General features: G+C 53.6%; 2 protein-coding genes across 16 annotated transcripts; one reads left to right on the forward strand and one right to left on the reverse strand.

Annotated features, from left to right (window-relative positions):
- Nucleotides 1-21: 21 nt before the first annotated feature.
- LOC128850901 (cell division cycle protein 20 homolog) lies at nucleotides 22-16080 on the forward strand. 15 transcript variants are annotated; one of them, XM_054055944.1, is made up of 18 exons: nucleotides 22-165; nucleotides 1548-1644; nucleotides 2072-2200; nucleotides 2521-2717; nucleotides 3064-3158; nucleotides 3361-3592; nucleotides 3702-3827; nucleotides 3998-4109; nucleotides 4462-6197; nucleotides 6457-6487; nucleotides 6580-6723; nucleotides 7723-7787; nucleotides 8371-8469; nucleotides 8802-8890; nucleotides 9795-9925; nucleotides 10061-10113; nucleotides 10612-10722; nucleotides 12305-12434. In XM_054055944.1, the coding sequence occupies exons 1-9, from the start codon at nucleotides 37-39 to the stop codon at nucleotides 4638-4640; spliced, it is 1296 nt and encodes a 431-aa protein (XP_053911919.1). In that variant the 5' UTR covers nucleotides 22-36; the 3' UTR covers nucleotides 4641-6197; nucleotides 6457-6487; nucleotides 6580-6723; nucleotides 7723-7787; nucleotides 8371-8469; nucleotides 8802-8890; nucleotides 9795-9925; nucleotides 10061-10113; nucleotides 10612-10722; nucleotides 12305-12434. The 15 variants fall into 15 exon arrangements, with proteins under 15 accessions (XP_053911919.1, XP_053911924.1, XP_053911918.1 ...); XM_054055949.1 differs by having other exon boundaries at nucleotides 4462-5683; XM_054055943.1 differs by having other exon boundaries at nucleotides 4462-6487.
- A 5368-nt stretch (nucleotides 16081-21448) lies between these two features.
- On the reverse strand, nucleotides 21449-22387 carry LOC128850882 (olfactory receptor 14A16-like; the record flags this gene model as incomplete). The annotated part of the gene is made up of 1 exon (XM_054055899.1): nucleotides 21449-22387. A coding segment is annotated over one exon (939 nt), but the record flags the coding sequence as incomplete, so codon positions are not given.

Below are 22387 nucleotides of genomic sequence, written 5' to 3' on the forward strand. Positions count from 1 at the left end.
GCGATGTGTGTGAATGCAGGTAAAGAAGGATCCAGAATGCAGAGGACGCAAAGGATCGCTGGGCCAGATCGCTACATTGCCAGCCGTAGCGCTCTGGACGTGGATGTGGCCAAGTTCCTCCTGACCAGACAGAAGGACCCTGCTGAGGTGTCACCTGCCAAGAAGGTGAGTGTGTTCCTGAGTTCCGTTGACTGCAGTGGTCCCTCCCAAACCCCTTCCTGGCCTTTCCCAGAGAAGCAACCTGGAAGTTCTCTCGCATGGGTGCGTGAGGCTGACAGCTCCAAGCAGCGCTGCCTCCAGCTCTGCCCTTCAGGAGCTGGGGATGAGGCTGGAGCTGTACGGCCCGAGAAGAGAATGGGGACAGGGGAGCCTGAGCGAAGCTGTTCTGTAGGGACATTGCCCTGGAGGCAGGGAAGAGCCTCTGCTGCTTCCTTTGGTCCATTTGAAAGCCTCATCATCCCTGGGTACAGAGGTCCATAGCTCATGTGAGTCTGTGCCCAGTGACGCTGCTGGCGGGAGCTGTTCCAGGACAATGTCTGCATGGGGAGCTGCTCTGGAATGCATCTGCTGGGTTCTGACATCTATTTAGAAAGCGTTTGGTTCCTTGTGGCTGTGGCTTTCTCTGCTGTCCATGAGACACTGACCTGTTCACTCTTCTGTGTGACAATAGGAGCAGGACAGTGTGCTGGAGTCTGAGGAAAAAACATTTGGAGCTGTGTCACGGTTTAGACTGAGCCCAGCTGATTTCGGCAGCTAAAACCATGTAGTTGTACTCCCCAATCCCTCCCTTCCCCACTGCCAGGGAAAGAGGGAAAGGGAGATGAGAGGAAAGAGACTTGTGAGCTGGAAACTAAAACTGCAGCTTTAATGAAATAATAATAATAATAATAATAATAATAATAATGATTATTAAACTTGGTGACTGAATGTCACCACAGATCCTGCAGAGCAGACAAGAGGGAATGGCTCCAAGGCCAGGATGGAGCTGGTGTCAGGAACCGGATTGAGGAACACACGGGTCCAGGGTCAGGGGCAAACAGAGAGACGAGGTCCTCACTGGCCATTGCAGAAGAGGTGGCCGATCCTCGTGGTCTCTCAGTTTTATACCAAGGGTGACGTAGATGGGCTGGAATCCTCTGTTGGTCCCTTTAGGGTCATCTGTCCTGTCTGCCCTGCCTTGACAGCACGGCCTTTTTCCGCTGTGTCGAGGATGGCCTCGGTTCCTGAGGGATAAGTGTGAGCATTGGTCTTTTTGTGTACCAGTGCCCTGTGGGATCCCGTCTAGCGAGGAACGCTGTCTCAAAAGCATGCAGTAGCTTTCAGAGAATGAAGTTAGCGAGAGCAGCTGAGTCAGGCCCCAAACTGACTGTTATCGAGCTCCAAGCCCTTGGAGCTGTCTGGGTGCCGCTGACGCCCACCCCACGGCTGGGCACCTCCTGATCCTAGGAGAAGGCGGCTGAGGTGTGTGCTCTGCCAGCTGCAGTTTGAAGTGGAGCACGGGCTTTGTGTTTCCCATGCATCTTGCTGAGGGCAGATTGTCTCTGTAGGAGCGCCAGAGAGCCCGGGCAGTGATTCTGAACGGCTTTGATGTGGAAGAGGCAAAGATCCTGGGCCTCAGTGGAAAGGATCAGAGCACTGTGGCAGGTGAGGGACAGGGTCTGGGTGAGTTGGCTCAGCTGGAGACCCCTGGGCAGGGGAACAGCAGCCCAGAGGCTCCACACTTGGAGGGATCAGCTGGCTTCTCGGAGCTGCTGTGCACGTTGGGGCTTCCCTAATCCTTAGGTTTCCGGTGGCTGAGGGGCTGTGTGGCAGCTCCAGTGAATTGATTTACAAAAGCTGCCGGGTGCTTCGTGGAGCTGCAGGTGGCAAACCTTCCCGATGGCTGCACAAGCTTCCAACTCCCTCGCTGAGCAGTTCACCCCGCCAGTGCTGTTAGTGCCCTGCACTCTTCTGAGCGTGGCTCTGCTCTCAGGGCTGCATGTTCCCTGGGAGGGATTTCTCCTTGAGTGAGCAGGGCTTAGCTGGGAGGAAACAGGAACTCAGGCTAACCAAAGTGTTTGTCTGCACACAGGCTTTCAGAACAACCTCAAAGCGCTCTACAGGCACCAGGTGATGCCTGGGTCCATCAGGAGGAAGGGCCGACGCATTTTGTCCGCAGCAGACCGGATCCTGGATGCTCCAGACATCCGCGATGACTATTGTAAGTGGGCTGCGATGTCGAGTGCTGGGCATTGAGGTCATTGTGTAGTGCAGTGCAGTTCCCAGGACAGTGTGGTCTGAGGAACTGGAACTCTGCCTGGGCTGTTTCAGTCTCCTATGGCCTCGGGCTGGCCCGGACCACTTTTGGGGTGAAGCCTTCCAGGAACAGTGGTCCCAAGGGCTGTGCAGGTGACTTAGACTGAGGCTATGGGGCCCCCAGCTGGGCATGGTGACAGCCAGAAGGTGCAGCATCAGCCCTGGTGAAGGGCTCTCCAGGGCAGCAGAGTGTGACCTGCATTGCATTGCTCTTCCAAACTGTAGATCTGACTCTCCTTGACTGGAGCACTCAAAACCTCCTGGCGCTGGCTCTGGACACCACTGTCTACCTGTGGGACCACACCACTGACGAGACCATCAACCTCATGGAGACAGAGTACGCAGCTGGTTATGTTTCCTCTGTGTCCTGGGGTAACGGCGGAGACTGCCTTGCTGTTGGCACGAGCAATGGTGAGGTGCAGGTGAGTGCAGGAGTGAAACTGGAACTGTGCAGGGATTGCTGGAGCTGTGGGGCCTTGGGACAAAGGCTTGGCCGGCACAAGAAGGGTGCAACACGCTCTGACTTGCCTGGTGTGGTCTGGAGATGTCCACAGCCAGTGAAGAGCTGCAGCAACGAGGCAGAGCTTGGGTTTGGGGTTTCTGAGCCCTCGAGTTCTCCTCTGTTCTGTGGGCATGAGATACAAATTGATTGCTGCTCCCAGAGTGACCAGGCTGAATGCCAGAGCCTGCACAGTGGCATTTGTAGGGCAAAGCAATGGGGCTGGCATTTCCTGATGCTCTGGAGAACTTCTTGCTCTGCTTCTCTAGCTGTGGGACATCAAGCGTCAGAAACGTCTCCGCACTCTGACCAGCCATGTGTCCCGTGTGGGCTGTCTCAGCTGGAACAGCTACATCCTGTCCAGGTAAAGCAGTGGGTGAAGGTGGGAAGGGTGGTGTAGAGCTGGTGCAAATTCTTCTGGATCTGCTTCACTCGGCCCAGCAGGCCAGCGCTGCTGGTAGCACTGGTGTGAAACCCTGCGGCAGGTCCAGCAGTCCTGCCTCAGCGCCAGGAGGGCTTTTCATGCCGATGTGTACAGCCTGACCCTGAGCACCTTCTCTCTGCAGCGGGTCACGCAGTGGCCTCATCCACCACCACGATGTCCGAGTCGCTGAGCATCACGTGGCCACGCTCGCTGGTCATACACGGGAGGTGTGTGGACTGAAGTGGTCTCTAGATGGCCACTACCTTGCCAGTGGTGGTGATGACCATGTGGTGAACATCTGGCCAAGCATCCAGGGGGGCCATGGAGGATTTGCTCCAGTCCAGACCTTCCGTCAGCACCAGGGTGCTGTCAAGGTGAGTGCGGGGCAGCGGTGGGCACGCGTTTGCATGCGGGGCAGATGTGCAGCACTGCCTGCGCACAGGTTGCTTCTGGCACGCCTTAGGACAAGCCCTCTTCTCGCAGGCTCTGGCATGGTGTCCGTGGCAGTCCAGCATTTTGGCCACTGGAGGCGGAACCAGTGACAAACGCATCCGCCTCTGGAACGTGTGTTCTGGCAGCTGCCTCAGCAATGTTGATGCCCGTTCCCAGGTGAGACATGGACGTCAGGTTGGGTATAAAGGGCTTCTGGTGGGACGCCGGAGCGGAGTTGCTGGCTCCTGAGGCGCCGGGGCAGGGACAAGGAGGGGGCCGTGCTCCTCTCTGGGTGCTGAGCATCAGCACAAGCAGCTTGTCTTCCCTGCATTCCTGCCTCCTGCCAGGTTTCTTCCATCCTGTGGTCAACAAACTACAAGGAGCTCATTTCAGGCCATGGAGAGAATCAGCTGGTGATCTGGAAGTATCCAGCCATGTCCAAGGTCACCAAGCTGCGAGGTAGGCTGCACCCCTTGCCTGGGGAAGGGAGGGCTGCTGGAGGCTGAAGGCAGCTGTGATCCTTGGGTTGAGCAGAGCGGTGGCGCAACCTGGAGCCCCACTGATGCAGGATGGTGAGCAGAGGCGCGTGCTGCTCGAGGGAGGCCCTCCTGGGGGCTGCTGAAGGAGCGCTGTTGCTCCAAATGCACGCCTGGGGGGTGAATTGGTGCTGCTGCAGCACGGTGTGGGGACAGCTCTGCAAGCTGGTGGGGTTCCTGGGGCACAGCGGAGTAAATGTGAGCATGGTGGCAGAAGCAGAGGGAGCAGGGTGTGTGCTGAATGGCCCATCCCTGAGCGCAGACCTCCTCCTCAGGTCACACAGGAAGAGTCTTGAGCATGGCTCTGAGCCCTGATGGAGAAACAGTGGCCTCGGTTGCTGGGGATGAAACGCTGCGACTCTGGCGCTGTTTTCAGATGGATCCGATCATGAAGAAGGAGAAAGAGAAGGCCAACAGAGTCATCAGCAGCATCCTTCACCAGGCCATACGCTAAGGGCATGGGGTTGTTGGGGGGAGCGGGGAAACCTGGTTTACTCTTACTTATCTTTTTCAATGTTATTAAATGCTAATTAGCGTTTTAAATTTAACAAAGTGCTTTCATTTGTCTTTTTTTTGTGAGTCTGCTGGAAGAGGAGGCCATGGGTGACAGAAGCAAGCCCAGCGTGGATGCGGTGGACGAGTCCCACGGCGTCACACCAGGATGGTCTCCAAGCCAGGATCCCCTGCCTTTGTGCCCACCGAGGAGGTTGCAGCGCTCTGCGCCCTGCGTGCTGGTCACAGAGACAGCCCTGGAGTGACAGCTGGGACGTCAGCGACTCAGGAGCGATCACAAGGAAGCGCCTGCAGAACCGCTGAGCCCAGAGCCGTGTGGGAGCTGAGAGACCTTCTAGGAATGGCTGATGGTGTCGCCTGGGGGTACCTCATGATGGACTTGTGGTAAAGGTTCTCTAGAAAACCCTTAGAGACTCTGGGGAAGTGCTGCAGATGTGGGGACTTGAGGAAAGCCCTGGAAGCCATTAAGGTGGTCGTTCTGTCTGCCTCAGCTCTGGGAGTGCCCGATTGAAGAAAACCTTTTGAGTTGTTTGTGCAGGAAAGACAGCCTCGAGCTTTGGGGGTCTTAGCCCAGAGAGCAGGAGACAGGGAAAGACTGGAGGGGTCATTTTCTAAGCAATTAGGTAACGTGAGTCAGGGGTGGCCAGGGCCTACGGGCAGTGGTGGCACAAGTGCTCCTGATTGAAGGAGCTCCAAACAGCTGCTGTAGGAAATGCAGCTGCCTTTCTAGGGGTAAAGGGAATATTGGAATTATGGAATCATAATAGCCTTTAGAAGGTAAATCTATGGACGGACTCTAAATATGCTTCGGGGGCCATCCATGTCCATCGGGCAGTAATCAAAGAAAGAGGACTGTTAACTGCACAAGGATCCCCCATCAAGCATCGAGAAGGAATTCTGCAGTTGCGGGAAGACCTCCGGAAACGGAGAGAAGTGGCCCTAATGCATTGCAAGGCTCCTCAGGTGGGAAACTCCCCGATGAAGGTACGTAATGGGCTGTCCGAGCGAGCAGCTCAAGGGCAGCGGGAAAAGGTATCTTGGTATTAATCCCTTCCATAGAGAGAGATCTGAATATCCATTGTGGGAAGCTGTGAATCTGTTTGACCGATAATCCTGTCCCTCTCAAGCGCTCTCCCCCGGGAGTCACTCACAGAGGAAATGCCCCTGGTGATCCCTGACAGAGAGATTTCTCTGAACTGCCCCGATGGGGCGGATCCCGGGACCTGTTGGGACCAGGAGACACATTGTCAGGCTGTCCAGAGGCATTACCATGCAGCAGGCCTAAAGCAAGAGAGGTGACTAAAACCTCCTTGAAGGGAATTATACCAGGGTTTGCAATTCCCATAGGTCTGTTGTCAGCTAGAGCTCCTCACTTTATAGCAGAGATTGTACAAGAGTTGAGCCAAGTCCTAGGAAGAAAATGGGCCCTGCCCACCCCCTGGAGCCCCCACTAGTGGGAAAGCGGAAAGGATGAATCAAACTCTGCAGAGACCAAAGGGTAAGATTTGTCAGGAGCCTTCTTTGCGGTGGTCCCAAGCTCTTGCACTGGCTTTGCTAAGAACAAGGCTACAGCCAAGAGCTGAGACTTAAGACCAGTCTGTATGAATTAATGTTTGGGAGGCCTTATCAAATGACCATTTTTCCTCAAGACAGAGTGTTAAAAAGAGAAACAGAGCTAAATTCTTCTCTGCTGTCACTGGGTAAAACAGTGAGTGACCTGGGGTGGTGTGTAACATGTTCTGAGCCTCTCGCTTTAGATTCTCCAGGACACCCTTTCCAGGCTGGAGAGTACGTCCACATCAAGACGTGGGAGAGCGGAACTTGCAGAAAGCTGGAAGCAACCCTTTCAGGTGCTGATAACAACTCGCACCGCCCTTCAGGTAGAAGAAATCGACAGGTGGATACATTAGATGGACGTGGAGTCAGCACCGAGTTGGGAGTGGAGAACTGTCCTTGAGGCCAGGAATCCTCTCCAGAGGAAACTGCAGAGAAGCACCAGGGACTGACATTTAAAAACCAAGGAGGTGGGTTTTCGCCTGTGTCTGCGTTTGGTGTATGGATGTATGTGGCTTTCAGGGGTTGTTGCCGCAATGGGGTAGAGGCCAGAACGTAAGGGCACTTTTAGCCAGAGAGGTGGTAGCAAGTCCTCCTTCTGCATGGGGTCAGGAAATTGGGTAGGAGAAATGTACAGTTCTTGTATGACAGGAGTTCCCACTGCCCTCAGCTCACTTACATGCTCAACTCTTCTGAAGGAAGAGTCCATTCTGGTTGTGGGGCTCCTAGAATGTGCTCTGAAAGGCTTCACCCTGCCGAGGGGAACCTCCTCCCTTTCTTACCAGTCTGTCCGTCCCAGAACTGCTTCATTGCATTTCTCCCAGTCCAGAGGAGAAGAGAACCAGTTCTCCTCCACAGCTGTAGAGTGGGGAGGCTTCTCCTGTACTCGGCATTGGTGAGGCCGCACCTTGAATGCTTTGTTCAGTGTTGGGCCCCTCACTAGAAGAAGGACATTGAGGCACTGGAGCACGTCCAGAGAAGGGCAACAAAATTCTTAAGGGGCTGTAGACCAGGTCTTACAAGCGGCGGCTGAGATTGGCTGAGGTTTGCCTGTGATTTAGGAATGCAAGAAGTGGAATCTTTCCAAAACCTAAAGCTTCCTTGAGCCCAGGGCAAATGATGTTACTTGAAGGGATGTAGGAAGCTTCATTGTAGAGACTGAAAATCCTTGTGCTTCTGTTGTGGTTTACCTTAAAGAGTGAAAAATTATCTCGTGGGATTTACACTCATTTCTCCCAGAGAGGGAGCAGTGGCTGTGGCAGAGATGCTCTGTGCTGGCCAGAGAAGGAGCTTCTTGAAGGAATCAGTTGGTGGCTGTGATCAGCCAGTGATGGGTTGTTTAACTGATGAATGAATATTTGAACAGCTCTCTTTTTCTGCTCAACACTCCCTGAGCAGTAATTTTCTGTTGGGTCTTCCCAGACCGAGTGCTGTAATTGCCCTTCAAGTGTGTGGTCTTCTCCCTCCAGAGATCCAAGAAACTCCTGTGCCCTCTCTGGTTTGAGAAGACCTGGGAAACCTCTTTGGATCTGAGGTAAGACTGAGAAATCTCTTGGGATCAGAGGTATCTGTAGACGGCATGTGCTGTTCTGGGTTGACCCAGTCTGAATGCAGATCTGCTTCAAAGCTTGTCCTGAAGGAAGCAGCTACAGTTGAGTGTGAGGGAAAGTTTAGCAAGGGGTCCTGCACACACTCAAAGTGCAGCCAGAACTATGAGGAGTTCTGGCTGGAAAGTGGCTAAAAATCCCAGCGCTTCTTGGGAGGGCAGGTCTGGGGCAGAAGCAGAGCTTCACTGGGGGTAGGGGATTGAACCCCACTGGTAAAACCGGTCCCCCACCAATTCCCCCTGGTGAGTGACAGCTTTTGCTTTATCCCTTGGGGTGTCTTTGGCTGGATTGCTGGTGGTTGCCTGGCCCAGGAGATGAGGCTGATCTTCTGGTTTAATTCCTTCTGCATCTGGGTGGCTCTGACACTGCCTGTGACCATTGGATGTGGTTCATAGATGGTTGGCCTGGCATTGGCCTAATTGTGTAGGACACAGGCTGAATTCAGATGATGAGGAAACGGATTTAGATTTGTTGTCTTCAACAATTTGTTTGTGTCAATTCTGACCTCAGCTGCCAAGAAAAGTGACGGGATGAGAAGCACCGGTGATGGATGCCTGCAAAGCAGTGGGACTGGTGAGGGAGGAGATTCCGGCCCTCTGCTCCGCTCTGGTGAGACCCGACCTGGAGCCCTGTGTTCAGCTCTGGAATCCCCAACATACGAAAGACACAGACCTGTTAGAGCGAGTCCAGACGAGGGCTATGAAAAATCATAGAGAATTCACATCCAGACTGGAGTGGTGCTTATGGCTTCCTGGAGGTCCATGGTGCATCATTCCTTTACACAGATGCCTCAAGCTTCCTTGAGCACCGGGCAAGTGATGTTGCTTCAAGGGATGTAGGAAGCTTCTGTGTAGGGACTGAAAATCCTTGTGCTTCTGTCGTGGTTTACCTTAGCGAGTGGAAAACTAACTCCTGGGATTTACACCCGTTTCTCCCCACAGAGGGAGCAGTGGCTGTGGCAGAGATGTTCTGTGCATCCATAGCAGTGGGATCGGCGAGGGAGGAGATTCCGGCCCTCTGCTCTGTTCTGGTGAGACCCCGACCTGTTAGAGCGAGTCCTGACCAGGGCTACAGAGGTGATCCAAGGGCTGGAGCAGCTCTGCTGTGAGGACAGGCTGAGAGAGTTGGGGTTCAGCCTGCAGGAGAGACCTTCCAGTACCTGAAGGGGCTACAGGAAAGCTGGGAAGGGGGTGTAAACAGAGGCTTGTAGTGATAGGACGAGGGGCAACGGGTATAAGCTGGAGAGGAGCAGATTTAGACTAGACATAAGGAGAATTTCTTCATGATGAGGGTAGTGAGGCTCTGGAATGAGTTGCCCAGGGAAGTTGTGGCTGCCCCATCCTGGAGGTGTTCAAGGCCAGGTTGGATGGGCCTTGGGCAGCCTGATCTAGTGGGAGGTGTCCCTGCCCATGGCAGCGGGGTTGTAACTGGGTGATCTTTAAGGTCTCTTCCATCACAAACTATTCTATGATCGTGTGGGTCTGAAGTTCTCCAGCACAGAGGTCATGTGGTGGAAGAGCTGATCTGCTTCCTAAGCCAGAGGGACCATCTCTAGGAGGGGAAATGTAAGGCAGTGTCTGGCATCCTCACCAAATGAGACAGTAGCACTAGGAGCTTCCGTAGCGTGAGGGTATCTGCAGCTGAGGTGGCTTATTTTGCTTCTATCTGCCTGATTTGGGCAGGACTCATTCTTAATGCAAATGCAGAAGGTTCTGTATGGATGTATCCTGCTATATCCCATAGAATGTGAAGTTTATGGATTCTCTAACTGCAGTAACTCCTGCTGCCTTTGGATTGTTGTGTTAAAGATGCCCTTTGCCTCGGGAGGGGGCACATTGGAGATGGGAGATGCACTGATGGAAACAGTGTTCCACAGGCAGTGCGTCTTCTCAGAGCCGTGCGAAAGCCAACCTCCACTTTCTCTTCTCCTCTAGAGCGGGCAGAGGAGGGGCTACAACGCAGAGAAAACCAGGGCAAGGCAAGCAGCCAGCTAGAGTCCAAGTGGAGAGAAATGCTGAAGCCTGGTTAATAAGGAAGAGGTTCCACTGCTGAAACAGATGAGAAGGTACATCACAACTATCCTCCTGTTTGGGGCTGGCAGGGGGGTAGAACTGTTTCTTTGAGAAGAATTTGCACACGGCTATAGGGCTCTCTCAGGAGAGGTGGCCGAAACCTGATTCCTGATCCTGGTTTCCTGCAGGAGAAGAAGGGGCTCTAAGACCTGAAGGAAGGGCTCTGTCTGGAGATGGAGGTGTGAATGAAATAAGCTTGAGTTTCTTGTGCTTCTTACTCCATCCTCAGTGTCTTTGATCCACTTTAAATGTGGCTGAACTTGTGCCTCAGGAGGTCATGGGGCAGTCATAAGCTGGGAAAAAGCAGCTGCTAAAATATTTCTCCAATTAGCTTAATGGCTAAGATATCCTGTGGGGGTGAGCTTGAGGTCACAAAATGAAATTGCGGCCTTTCAGAGGCTGCTGAACCCGGATGAACTGGAGTACACCTCCTGCCTCAAGCAAAGCCTCTATTCCAAAAACTCAGCTGATTGTCCTCGCTTCAGTGGCCTCAGAGTGTCAGGAAAAGCTCGAGCAGCTCTGTCTAGTCGTGGTGGGCTCGGGGCAGTCTGGCATGGCTTAGAACTCACCAGGTGTTGGGGGTGTCACGCGTGGTGGTGAGAGCTGCGGGGATGGTTCCTTTAAAGCACAGTTACTCGGTGTGGTTTGCCATAACAACTTGTTCCCTTTGTTCTTGCAGCAGAGAGAAGTTGATGGGAGTACCCATCAAGAGCCCCTGCAGGATCCTCACCTGCAGGACAGCGAGAGGGAAAAGCAATGTGTCGGTGCCCTCCATGCCAACAGTATTCAGGTATGTGTCTTTTTTGTGACTTCTCTTTGCACACCACAGTCGATTGAGCTGACAGCCCTGGCTGGAGCGTTCTCCACTTCAACTTAGAATGTGATGGCATCACAGTTTGTGAACACCGGATCAAACAAGGCTATTAGGATGAAATGTATTTCCCAGCTGAACCTGTGCGAAGGGAAGCGTTGCTTTTCATGTGAGAAACAAAATTGTCCTGGTTAATGAATGAAGCGTGCATAGAGCAACCGTATGTGCGGGCTAGCGGTTAGCTGCAAGCTTTCTTGTCTTTAACACGCTTCTGCGAGGAGGACTGTCTTTAGGGCAAGCTGAAGAGTAGAGAGGGAAAGATGCAGCCCTGTCAGGGGAGAGGCGTGGAGCTGCAGAAGAAGGAGTTTCTGAAAGCAGCCGTTGCTGCGGCAGGCAGTCTCCAGCTGAATTGCAAGGTGAAGCTGTGCTGGGCTCAGCTGGAGAGGGCTGCGTAGAGCTGTACCGATTGCCTGTAAAACACAAACACTCTGGACCTTTTAATAAGTATTGGGATTAGGTGGCTTTTAATGTAGATCAACTGCCTGGAAAGCAACAGGTTTGGGTTTGTCCTGTTTTGGAAGGTTATAGACAAGTTCTCTAAAAACTGTTCAAGTTCTTAGAAACCAAATGCCTCCCCTCGCAGCCAAATCCTCGCCCCACCCGACGAGGCCTCCAGACCTTCCATGTTCTGTTTCATTAGGACAGCCCTTGAAGAGAACTGGGTATTGAGTAACCAAGCTGGGTAACTAAAGCTTCTGGACAGAGAGTTGAACTAAACCAGCTGTGGAAAGCCTGTCTGGGGATGAGTAGAAGGAAGAGGACTTTCCAGCAGTACTTAGAAAGCGTCCTCCAGTGAGAGGCAGAGTATTGCCAGCAGCCAGCTGCCTGGTTCTTGCCATCACCTTCTTTCTGCTTTGGCACCACAGGTGCTGCTGGCAACCGGCAAAGAGGGTTCCTGTAGGAGAGGCAAGCGCTGTGCGAGCATAGCTGTTGCCTCGCTGCCTCTGTGCATTGCCACAAGACTCTCCAGGACCCTTTTGGAAAGGGCCTTTTTCTGTCAGATCTTCCACTCATTACGCTTCATGCTTTCACCTTCCCCTTCCTGTGGTTTCCCAATCCAGCCAGTTTGTGCACGTTCAGACAATGAAGGCGTGTGTCTAATGCTAAGTGTTATCCCCTTTTGGATAAGGGGAAGGGACCGATCCTGTGGATCACCGGGGACACAAAGTCCTGTAAGCACTCTCAGTAGTTGGACACATTAGGTGGATTACCCCATGTGTACCCCAGCGCCGTTTATTAAAGGAATACCTGCTTAATAATCAAATTGGCACTGAATATTGACTTTGGCTTTTCACGGCATCAAAGTCAAGCCTCCTGGTGCCACCACGGGGACTGCCTCGGCCCAGTGTGGCTGGCAGAAGTGAACACGGAGCGAGTGCTCTGCTGGGCTGGAGAACAAGACTTCCAGCTGGCAGCAGAACTAACTAGACGAATTCAGCCAGCGACTTGCTGCAACGGACAGTCAGGATGCAGGCTGATGAGAAAACATTTTCTTTTTCAGATTTGGAAGTACCTCAGCTTCTTTTTGTGACCAATCTCAGCAGCGTCGCCCTTTCTGGTTAACACCTTCCAATTATTTCTCTTTTTTATTATATACCTCTAACAATAAATATGAAAAGAAATTGTATTCTCTCAGGACTTTGATGAGACTCAGTGCACTCTCAGTGATGAGATTTGGGGGAGGCTATAGGGAGCTGGGACTGGGGTTTGGAGTTCCTGTGGGGCTTGGCAAGGGGTATTAGGGGGCTGGGGTGGAGTTTTGGGGTGCTCAGGGCCTTAGGGAGGCCATTGTGAAGAGGCTATGGTGAGGTTCTGGGGTCCCCAGAAGTTTTGAGGGAGCTGGTGTTGGATTTTGTGGTCCCCTAAGGCTTTGGGGGAGATTTGGGGTCACTATGGGGGGATAGGGCTGAGTTTTGGGGTTCCTCTAGGCCCAGGAGGCATTCGGGGGGCCGGGGTGGGTTTTTTTAGCTGCCATGGAGGTTTGCTGCATTTTTGGGGGCTACAGAGGAACCAAGAGGTTCTCCTCCCTTGCAGGATCATAAGACTCATTTGTAGCCCCGCACCCATCCCTTTAGTGCCAAAGGCTCATGTTTTGGGCTGAAATCCTCAATTCTAGGCTTCCAACCTGTTTTTTAGGACCCATAGACTTTTTAAGACCCTCAGAGTCTTTTTGAGGGTCTAAACCCTTATTTTTTTGTGTCTAAACACTCATTTGTGCCTGAAAGCCTCATTTTTAAGGCACAAAGTCTGATTTTGAATTTCCAGTGCTTCAATTTTAGAGGCCAAACCCTTATTTTTAGGTTCCAAATGCTCATTTTTATCTTCCAAATCCTCTTTCAGTGAACAAAGCCTCATTTTTCAAATTATGCACCATTTTGATGGCCCAAATCGTCATTCAGAGCCTCTTAGGGTGTTGCTGCCCCTCGGGGGGGTTTGGACTAGAGGGATGTTTGAGGCTCCTTCCCACCCAAACCATGGTTCTGGCCGTGACGTCTGTGATGTCATCGTCTGTGATGCTGCCCTGTGTCCTCGGAGACCTCTCTGCTGTCCAGGACAAGCACCCTCTGGACTCACTCTCCAGGAGGATCTGGAGGAGGCAGGTGGTCTCTCCGCTGGGAGCTGCCTGCGCCTTGCTCTGTGTGTGAGAAACAAAGCAGCTGCAGTTCAGCCGTCGCAGTGCCTGGTGCCGGTTCCGCCGGAGAGGAAACTCTGCCCTACGTCCAGGGTAGGTCGGGTGTGTCCGTGCCTGCTTCTGCGCAGTCATTGCTCGGGGTTTAATCTCCATTGCAGGGCTCCAGTTCTTGAGGGCTCTGTCAGCTCTTGTTCTGGTGCCTCCCTGTGCTCCTGCTGCCCCCAAACTCCTGGGACCATTTACGTGCTCTCCAAGCCACAAACGCACAGCGGTGCAGGATTGAGTTTTATTCCAGTTTGCAGACAGTGGGTGCTCGCCGAGGAATCTGGCCAGGCTGGAACACAGGGCTCTTGATTCAAAGTCTTCCCTTTTCTTTTCGTTTACCACACACAAGAGAAGTTTAATTACTTTCTACAAGCCATTAGCAAATGCTGACCCAGCTCAGAGAGCTCCCAGCAACAGCAGCTGGTTCATAGTTTCAGTGGTGCTTTTACACTTGATTCTCTTCTGTCAATTCCCTCGTTGAGACTCATCCATGGATCGATCTTCCTTATTGTTGGACAAGTCTCAGTTCCATCCCCTGGCTGTATTCTTATTGCTGTGCAACTGATAGTCCAGAGGGAGAAACAGAATCATAGAATCATAAAAAGGTTTTCAGTTGGGAGGGACCTTAAAGATCATCTAAATCCACCCCCTGTGATGGGCAGGCACACGTCCCACTGACTCAGGCTGCCCAAGGCCCCGTCCAACGGGGCCCTGAACACCGGGCTCCAGTTCTTGAGGGTTCTGCCGTCATCTGCTCTGGTGCCTCCAGGAGCTGGAGCCTGTGCTCCTGGTTATTTTCCACGTGGGGGATGTTCCGAGCCCCGCTGGTCCCGTTTTGGTTTGACTGTGCCAGCCTTGCCCCGTGCTCCTTCATCCCGATCCGATGTATTTCCCAAGTGCTGTATCGCTGACTCCAGGCTGTGCAGGGAGCCATCCTGGCCTGGCTGCTGGAGCTCCCTTCCAATTTAGGTACCTGCTTGTTTGCTTTGTCATCTTTCAACATGGTCCTTAATTCCAATCTGGATTTCCACTGTTTTTTGGTTTGGCAGCATAACCTCTCCAGTCGGGAGGTGGAGGAGGCAGGGACCAGCAGCACGGCGAGGTTTTTTCCCTGCAGAGTACGGGGGCTCAGACACTTGGGAGTTGTCCTGGTCTCTCTTCTGGTGGAGCCTTGAAGCAGCCGGTCCCCAGAATGGACCTTCCTGGGTGTAGGGAGCCCTGAACACGTGGAGTTAGTGCTTGCCAGGCTCTTGTCTTGCGTGCTGAGAGGGAATTCTCTGGCTTCCCTGGGAACCTCGTGCTGCACTTAGCAGGATGTGTCCACTGAGGGTTGTTTGTCCTGGCCGGAGAAACAGGGAGGCTTCAAGCTGTGCTGGAACCTGATGGGAACCAGGAGATGAAGCTGACTTCCCTTGGTGTTTGGTTTGTTTGTTTCTTTTGAAGGGACCCACGTGTTCACGTTCCTTCTTGTCCTCATCATCCTGGTCTTTGCCAGGATTCTTCCATCAATGCAGACAGGACACAGACTGGGAGAGCTGAGCAACTCCTGCTCTCTCCTTGGTGTCCTCATCCCATCGTACTGTGGGGACACGTGAGCAAGCTGGGCAAGTCTCCAGTCCCAGCTGCAGCTCTCCAGCCGTGCCTTGATCTCAGGTGGGACCCTTAGACCGGATTCCGGCCATGCCAGAAGGCAGAGGCAGTGCCTGGTGGCGCAGGACGAGCACCTACAGGGTGTGAGCTCTGCCCTGGCTCAGCTCTGGGTTTGCTGTGGGGCTGCACCGGGCCCTGCGTGCTGGGAATGGCCCTGGAGCATCCAGCGCTCCACACTGGCTCTGGATTGTCCCAGCTGACCGTCTCTGGTTCAGAAGTGTTCTATGTGCTGGTCTTGAGGACAGCCCTGTCCATCCTTGGGTGTCCTGCTGCTGCCGTCCTGCACCACAGGATGGTGCGGGAGAACTGTTTGTGCAGTTGGTGCAGCTGAACAGGGCAGTGGAGAAGAATGGGGCTCTGCTCCATCAGAAACTGCTGAGAGGGGAGAGACGGGAGTTCTCTGTTTGTGGTCAGTTTGTGGTGCGGCTGTGAGACAGCTCGTAGGGTGGTCCTGCAGGAATTCTGACCACGTGAGCGGGCAGCAGGGAGCACTGTCATAAAGGAGGTGAAGTGGTTTTAAGCATCGAGGTGAGGGGAGAGCGATGAGTGTCCTGGTGAGCAGTGTGCAGGGATCTCTGGTCTCAGGTGAGGCTCCTGCTGTGAGCTCTGCTGGGAGAGCGGAGGTGGGAATTTCCAGAGCGTCTGGAAAACCAACCTGTTCATTCTCACAGAAATACCTGAAGGCATTTATGGAACCTCAGCCTTCCCGTTATCTTCTCTGTGACCATTTGACCATGGATTCTGTTTCTCCTTCTAGGGATCAGCTGAGGCTCTGCAAAATGCCTTTATCCTTGCGCCACGTTATGGGCTGTGCGGTACCTGCAGCGGTGGGACTTCTTGGCTGCTGGTGGATCTACTCCCGCAGAAAGAGGCGTACAATCTGTCCTGACCAAAGAGCAACAGGCCCCAGGACAGAGCAGCAGGAGGAAGTTGCAGGGGAGGAATCATCACCCAGACCAGCAGCAGGGGTTCCTCGAAGGCTGCCTCGTCTGTTGGAAGAGGAAAGGCCAGAGAATGAAAACGCCGGAGGATTTTCCACGCCCCGCCAGCCTCAGGCAGCCGTGGCACCCAGGGGCTTGCAGCTCGCAGCAGCAGAGGTGAGCTGGGAGGGGACACCTCACCCTGGGGAGCTGGGAGGGTTTCCTTTGGGAAGGACCTGGCCGTTCCCTCCTGCCCTCCCTGGGCCACCCGATGCTTGTGGCCTCTCTTCCTTTTCTTGTGCATCACCCACTGCTGCAGCGCCAACTCCCACAGCCGCCGCAGCATGGGGACAGCGTGGCCACGGAGCTGGACGACCACTGTCCCCTCTGCCCGGGCAGCTGGGAGGTGGCAGCTCCGGGATGCCGTGCCTCCAACAGTTCTGCTCCCTGTGCATCCTGCGCTGGGCTGGATGCCCGAGTGCCTCTGCCAGACACGCTCCAGCACTTTGCACGTCTCTCTTGGCAGGACCCAGCGTCGGGCACCGATGGAGCCAGCGCGGAGAGAAGCTCTGCTGCGAGGGATGGCGGCAGGAGCCAGCGGCCCCAGGCAGGGCCGGTGGAGGCAGCAGAAGGCTCCCAGTGCCCCATCTGCCTGCAAGGGGTTACAAATGCCTCCTACGTGGCCTACTGCCTGCACAGCTTCTGCTTTGGGTGTATCCAGCGTTGGGCCACGATGAGCAAGACCTGCCCCGTCTGCCGGCAGCCGTTGGAGCGCCTGCTGATCTCAGTGTGAGCAGATGACGAGTATGAGGAGCTCGTCCTTAGCCCTCCCAATCACGTGTGCAGGTGGACGGCCATGGGAAGGCTCTGCAGCCGCTTCCCACAGCAGCTCTACTACCTGCGCAGGGGGACCACCAGCAGAAGCCAGAGCCCAGCTGGCCATCACGCTGCTACGGACACACTCAATGAGTGTGTCTCAGAGCTGCTGCAGTCCCTCCGCTTCTACCTCCATCGCCTGCAGTGAACCCCCGGATGCTTTCCAGGCCCTGTGGATATGGGAACAGTTCCCACTGTGTGTTTTCTGCTGGACTGTGTTAAAAATAAAATGTGTTTTGTAGCATCTGATCAGGCACAGCGTGAGTTGTGTGGTGGGGTGGGGGTTTGTATTTATTTGAGGAACTGAATTACTTTGGACGTAGTCTGTGGGATCATGGAATCTTGGAATGATTTGGGCTGCAAGAGACCTCAAAGCCCGTTCAGTTCCACCTCCCTGCCATGGGCAGGGACACATTGCACTGGATCAGGTTGCTCCAAGCCCCATCCAACCTGGCCTAGAACACCTTCAGGTATGGGGCAGCCACCACTTCTCTGGGCAACCTGGGCCAGGGCCTCCCCACCCTCTCAGGGAAATGGTTCTTCCTGAGGCCTCATCTCAATCTCCCCTCTTTCAGCTGAAAATCGTTCCCCCTTGTCCTATCCCTGCACTCCCTGATCAAGAGCCCCTCCCCAGCTTTCCTGGAGCCCCTTTCAGTCCTGGAAGCTGCTCTAAGGTCTCCCTGGAGCCTTCTCTTCTGCAGGCTGAACAACCCCAACTCTCTCAGCCTGTCCTCGGATGGGAGATGACTCAACCCAACTCCACGGCATCCTCTGCACTCGCTCCAACAGATCCATGTCTGCCGTGTGCTGAGGGTGCCAGAACTGGACACAGGACTCCAGGTGGGGTCTCATAAGACTGGAGCAGAGGGACAGAATCCCCTCCCTTGCTCCGCTGGCAGTGCTGCTTTTGGCCATGGTCGGTTCCTGGGCTGCGAGTGACCGTTGCCGACTCATGGTGAGCTGCTTCTCCCCCAGCACCCCAGGTCCTTCTCTGCAGGGCTGCTCCCAATCCATTCTCCAACAACATTTTCTGATGGGCAGCTCTTGGCAGCACTGGTTGCTTTCATCTTGCCTAATGCAAACAGTTTGGCTGCTCTTTCAGGACCCCGGCTCTCAGTGACCCAGGCTGCTGTGCCCAAAGCAAGGGCTGCTCTCATCTCCCAGCACGGCTGGTTTCAAAATCTCACTGGGACCAGTGCTGTTTAATGTCTCCATCAATGATACAGACAGCGAGATCGAGTGCACCCTCAGCAAGTTTGCAGATGACACCAAGTTGAGTGGTGCAGTTTTCACACCAGAAGGATGGGATGTCATCCAGAGGGTCCTGGACAAGCTGGAGAGGTGGGCCTCTGCCAACCTCATGAGGTTCAACAAGGCCAAGTGCAAAGTCCTACCCCTGGGTCGGGGCAGTCTGCGGTTTCAGTACAGAATGGGGGATGATGTGATTAAATCATAGAATCATTAGGTTGGAAAAGAACTTAGAGATCATCAGCTCCAACTATACCTGTGTACTCATAAATCACATCCCCAAGCATCCCATCTGCCCTCCTTTTAAACACCTCCAGGGATGATGACTTCACCCCCTCCCTGGGCAGCCTCTGCCAGAGCCTGAAAACCCTTTCTGTGAAGAAATTTTTGCTAATGTCCAATCTAAACCTCCCCTGATGTAGCTTGATGCCATTCCCTCTTGTCCTATCACCTATCGCTTGTCAAAGAGACCAACACCCACCTTTCTGCAACATCCTTTCAGGTAGTTGTAGAGAGCAATAACGTCTCCCCTCAGCCTCCTCTTCTCCAGGCTAAACAACCCCAAATCCCTGAGACACTCCTCATAAGACTTGTTCTCCAGCCCCTTCACCGACTTCGTTGCTCTTCTCTGGACGCGGTCCAGAGCCTCAACATCCTTCTTGGAGTGAGGGGCCCAGAACTGAACACAGTCTTGGAGGTGCGGTCTCACCAGTGCTGAGTCCAGGGCAGAATCACCTCCCTGGACCTGCTGGTCAGCTCGTAGGGTGGTCCTGCAGAAATTCTGACCATGTGAGTGGGCAGCAGGAAAGACTCACAGAAAGGAGGGGAATTGTTTTAAGTATCAGGGTGAGGTGAGAGTGATGAGACCCCTGGGAGCTGGTGGATCTACTTGCTAACGAAGAAAAAAGCACTGAGCCCTAAGGAAAGGCAGGAGGAGGAAGGGCAGGAGAAAGATCCATCAGCCAGAGCAGCAGCGTGTGTTCCTCATAGCCTGCCCATCTTAGCGAAGGAGGAATGCTGAGAGAGTGAAACCTCTGCCTCCCTGCTGCCAGCAGCGTCACTGATGTCCAAGACCTCCCCAGAGAAGAGGAAGAAGGAGAGGGAAGCCTGGGAGAAGGAGCTGATGGAGAAGGAGGCCAGGCTGGCTCAGTGTGAGCAGCAGCTCCGGAGATGGTGGGAGGATCTGGAGCGGGAGCGCAAGGAGCTGGAGAAGGAGAAGGCCTCTTTCCAGCTCGAAGGGCAGAGCCAGGTAAGTGCCGCCAGGGTTCACGTTGCCGGGGAAGTCGTGTCCTCAGGGAACTCCTGGGACACGGCTGGGACTGGCTGGGACCTCATCACAGTCTGCAACTGCCTCCATAGGGGCAATGGAGGGGAAGTTGCTGATCTCCTCTCTCTGGTGACCAGGGATAGGACACGAGGGCATGGAATGAGGCTGCATCAGGAGAGGTTCCAGTTGGACATCAGGTAAGGGTTCTTCATGGAGAGGGTGCTCAGTCACTGGAACAGGCTCCTCAGGGCAGTGTTCATGGCACCAACCTGTCAGAGTTCGAGAAGCATCTGGAAAATTATCTTAGTCGTGTGGTTTCATTTTTCACAGCTGTGTGAGGCTCAGGGAGTTGGACTCAGTGACCCTTATCAGCCCCTTCCAATACAAGATTTTCTAGGAGCCTGTGATCTTCAAGCTCCAAAAGTAGTCTGTCCATCCACTACCCTTCCCATGACATTTCTTCTTCCTGACAGTCAATCTCCACCTTCCAAGTCTCACTTTGTGACTCCTTCTCCTCTCCCCTAACATCCCACCAGCTCTCCGTATCTCTCCGTATTTGGATTCTACTGGTATATTCCCGACCTGCATTTGCTTCTCTCTGCATTTGGTGCTTGATTGCAGGCTGCTTAAGAGCTATTTCTGCAGACAACACATCATCCCCAGCCACCACCGAACCCTTATCCAGCCACAAATTGTTATAATAACATCAATTTCACTGCACATAAAGAATTTTCCAGAAACTATAATAACTTCATGCCATCCCGGTGGGCAGGAGAAATGGCCCTCCTTACTGTAAGTACAGATAAAAGTACGCTTGCCCCACCGCGTGAGGAATGGACACAGGGACCCTGGTTCATGGTGGGGCATCCAAGTGCTATATTGAGGTGATTTCCCATGTCTTGTTACTTCCAATGAGAAGAGACTTTGAGGCAATATCTATCCCAGAGAGCTTCACGGAAACTGAAGAAATTGCTGTTTGTACACACTCAGGCTCATCTCCCCTCACTCACGTGATGTGCGTACTCACATCTGATCCATAGAGTGCAAACACGGACTCTGACGCACTCATTCAGTGTCCTCTCATAGAAGAACAAAGAACCTCTCCAAGCTGGGGTGAGAGGCCGGTGCTGGGAATGGTGCTTGTGAGGGGCTACACCAGGATTATTGCCCCCGGTCAGCTCCCATGTGCTGTCCAGTGCACGCGGGCACAGAGCAGACCCTGCTCTGCTGGTTCTTCAGGTCTCTCGCAGCGTGCCCGGCGGTGAGAGCACACTGCTGCACGCTCCAGCCCGGCACACCGAGACTCTTTAGCTGTACACCGGTGTTCTCACCTCTGGGAAAAGTTCTTGGGTGAGTTCCTAAAAGATACTTTAGAACAACCCCTGAGCCTTCATGCCCTGCCCCGAGGAGATCCCCTTTGCTTTATGGAAAGGCTGTTGTGGAGGCAGCTCTGTCCCACAAGTGCCCACTGCCTGTCCCTGCCTGCGGGCACAGCACTGCCACGCAGCACCGCTGTGACCAAGCTCAGAGCCCTCAGGCCTTCCAGCAAGGCAAGGGGTGAGGAGGAGAGTGTGGAAGGGGAGAGAGAACAGCTCAGGGAGATCAAGCGCTGGTGCCTGGCAGGGCTGCCGTGCTGGGAATCTTTCCCTCCACTCATGCCCACAGGAACTGTCCCTGCAGCTCTTGAAACACCTTGAGAAAAGAGATCAGGAAACAAAAGTCATTGAATATGACTTTATTTTGTTGAAATACACAGAGAGCACAGCTCCTCATTTACACAGTCCATCAGTAAGGAAGGACAAAGGACTCAGGAAAAACAATCCAGTCACTGCAGGTGATTTTTTTGGTTTAAATGGAGAGGGAGCACAGCTCCTCAGTTGCAGAGCTCAGTCAGACAAGAACCGTAAACAATGAAAGAGAAAGGATATAATGATAAACAAAAAAAACCCACGAGCAACAAAACATACAGAAGCCGGTCTGGGCCTCCCATGAGTTACATGAAAATGGCTATGTAGAGCATGACAAGAAATTTATCGTTTCAGAGGCCCATCCAGATATCAGTTTCCACACTGCATCCTTGAGCTGCTGGTTCCTCAAGCTGTAGATGAGGGGGTTCAATGCCGGAGGCACCACTGAGTACAGAACTGACACCACAAGGTCAAGGGATGGGGAGGAGATGGAGGGGGGCTTCAGGTAGGCAAAAAAACTCGTACTGATAAAGAGGGAGACCATGGCCAGGTGAGGGAGGCACGTGGAAAAGGTTTTGCGCCGTCCCTGCTCAAATGGGATTCTCAGCACTGCCCTGAAGATCTGCACATAGGACACCACAATGAAAACAAAACAGCCCAAACATAAACAGGCAATAACATCAATAAGTGCAACCTCCCTGACGTAGGACTGTGAGCAGGAGAGCTTGAGTATGTGGGGGATTTCACAGAAGAACTGGTCCACAGCATTGCCCTGGCAGAGGGGCAGAGAAAATGTATTGGCCGTGTGCAGCAGAGCAGTGAGAAACCCAGCGCCCCAGGCAGCTGCTGCCATGTGGACACAAGCTCTGCTGCCCAGGAGGGTCCCGTAGTGCAGGGGTTTGCAGATGGCAACGTAGCGGTCGTAGGACATGACAGTGAGCAGAGAATACTCTGCTACAATGAAAAAGGCAAACAGAAAGACTTGTGAAACACATCCTGAATAGGTAATGTTCATGTTGTCCCAGAGGGAATTGTCGACGGATTTTGGTACAGTAGTGGAGATGGATCCCAGGTCAAGAACAGAGAGGTTGAGAAGGAAGAAGTACATGGGGGTGTGGAGTTGGTTGTTACAGGTGATGGTGGTGATGATGAGGCCGTTGCCCAGGAGGGCAGCCAGGTAGATGCCCAGGAAGAGCCAGAAGTGCAAGAGCTGCAGCTCCCGTGTGTCTGCGAATGCCAGGAGGAGGAACTGGGTGAT

Source organism: Cuculus canorus, unplaced genomic scaffold (genome assembly GCF_017976375.1).
Source record: "Cuculus canorus isolate bCucCan1 unplaced genomic scaffold, bCucCan1.pri subtelo1, whole genome shotgun sequence".
NCBI classification, from domain to species: Eukaryota; Metazoa; Chordata; class Aves; order Cuculiformes; family Cuculidae; genus Cuculus; species Cuculus canorus.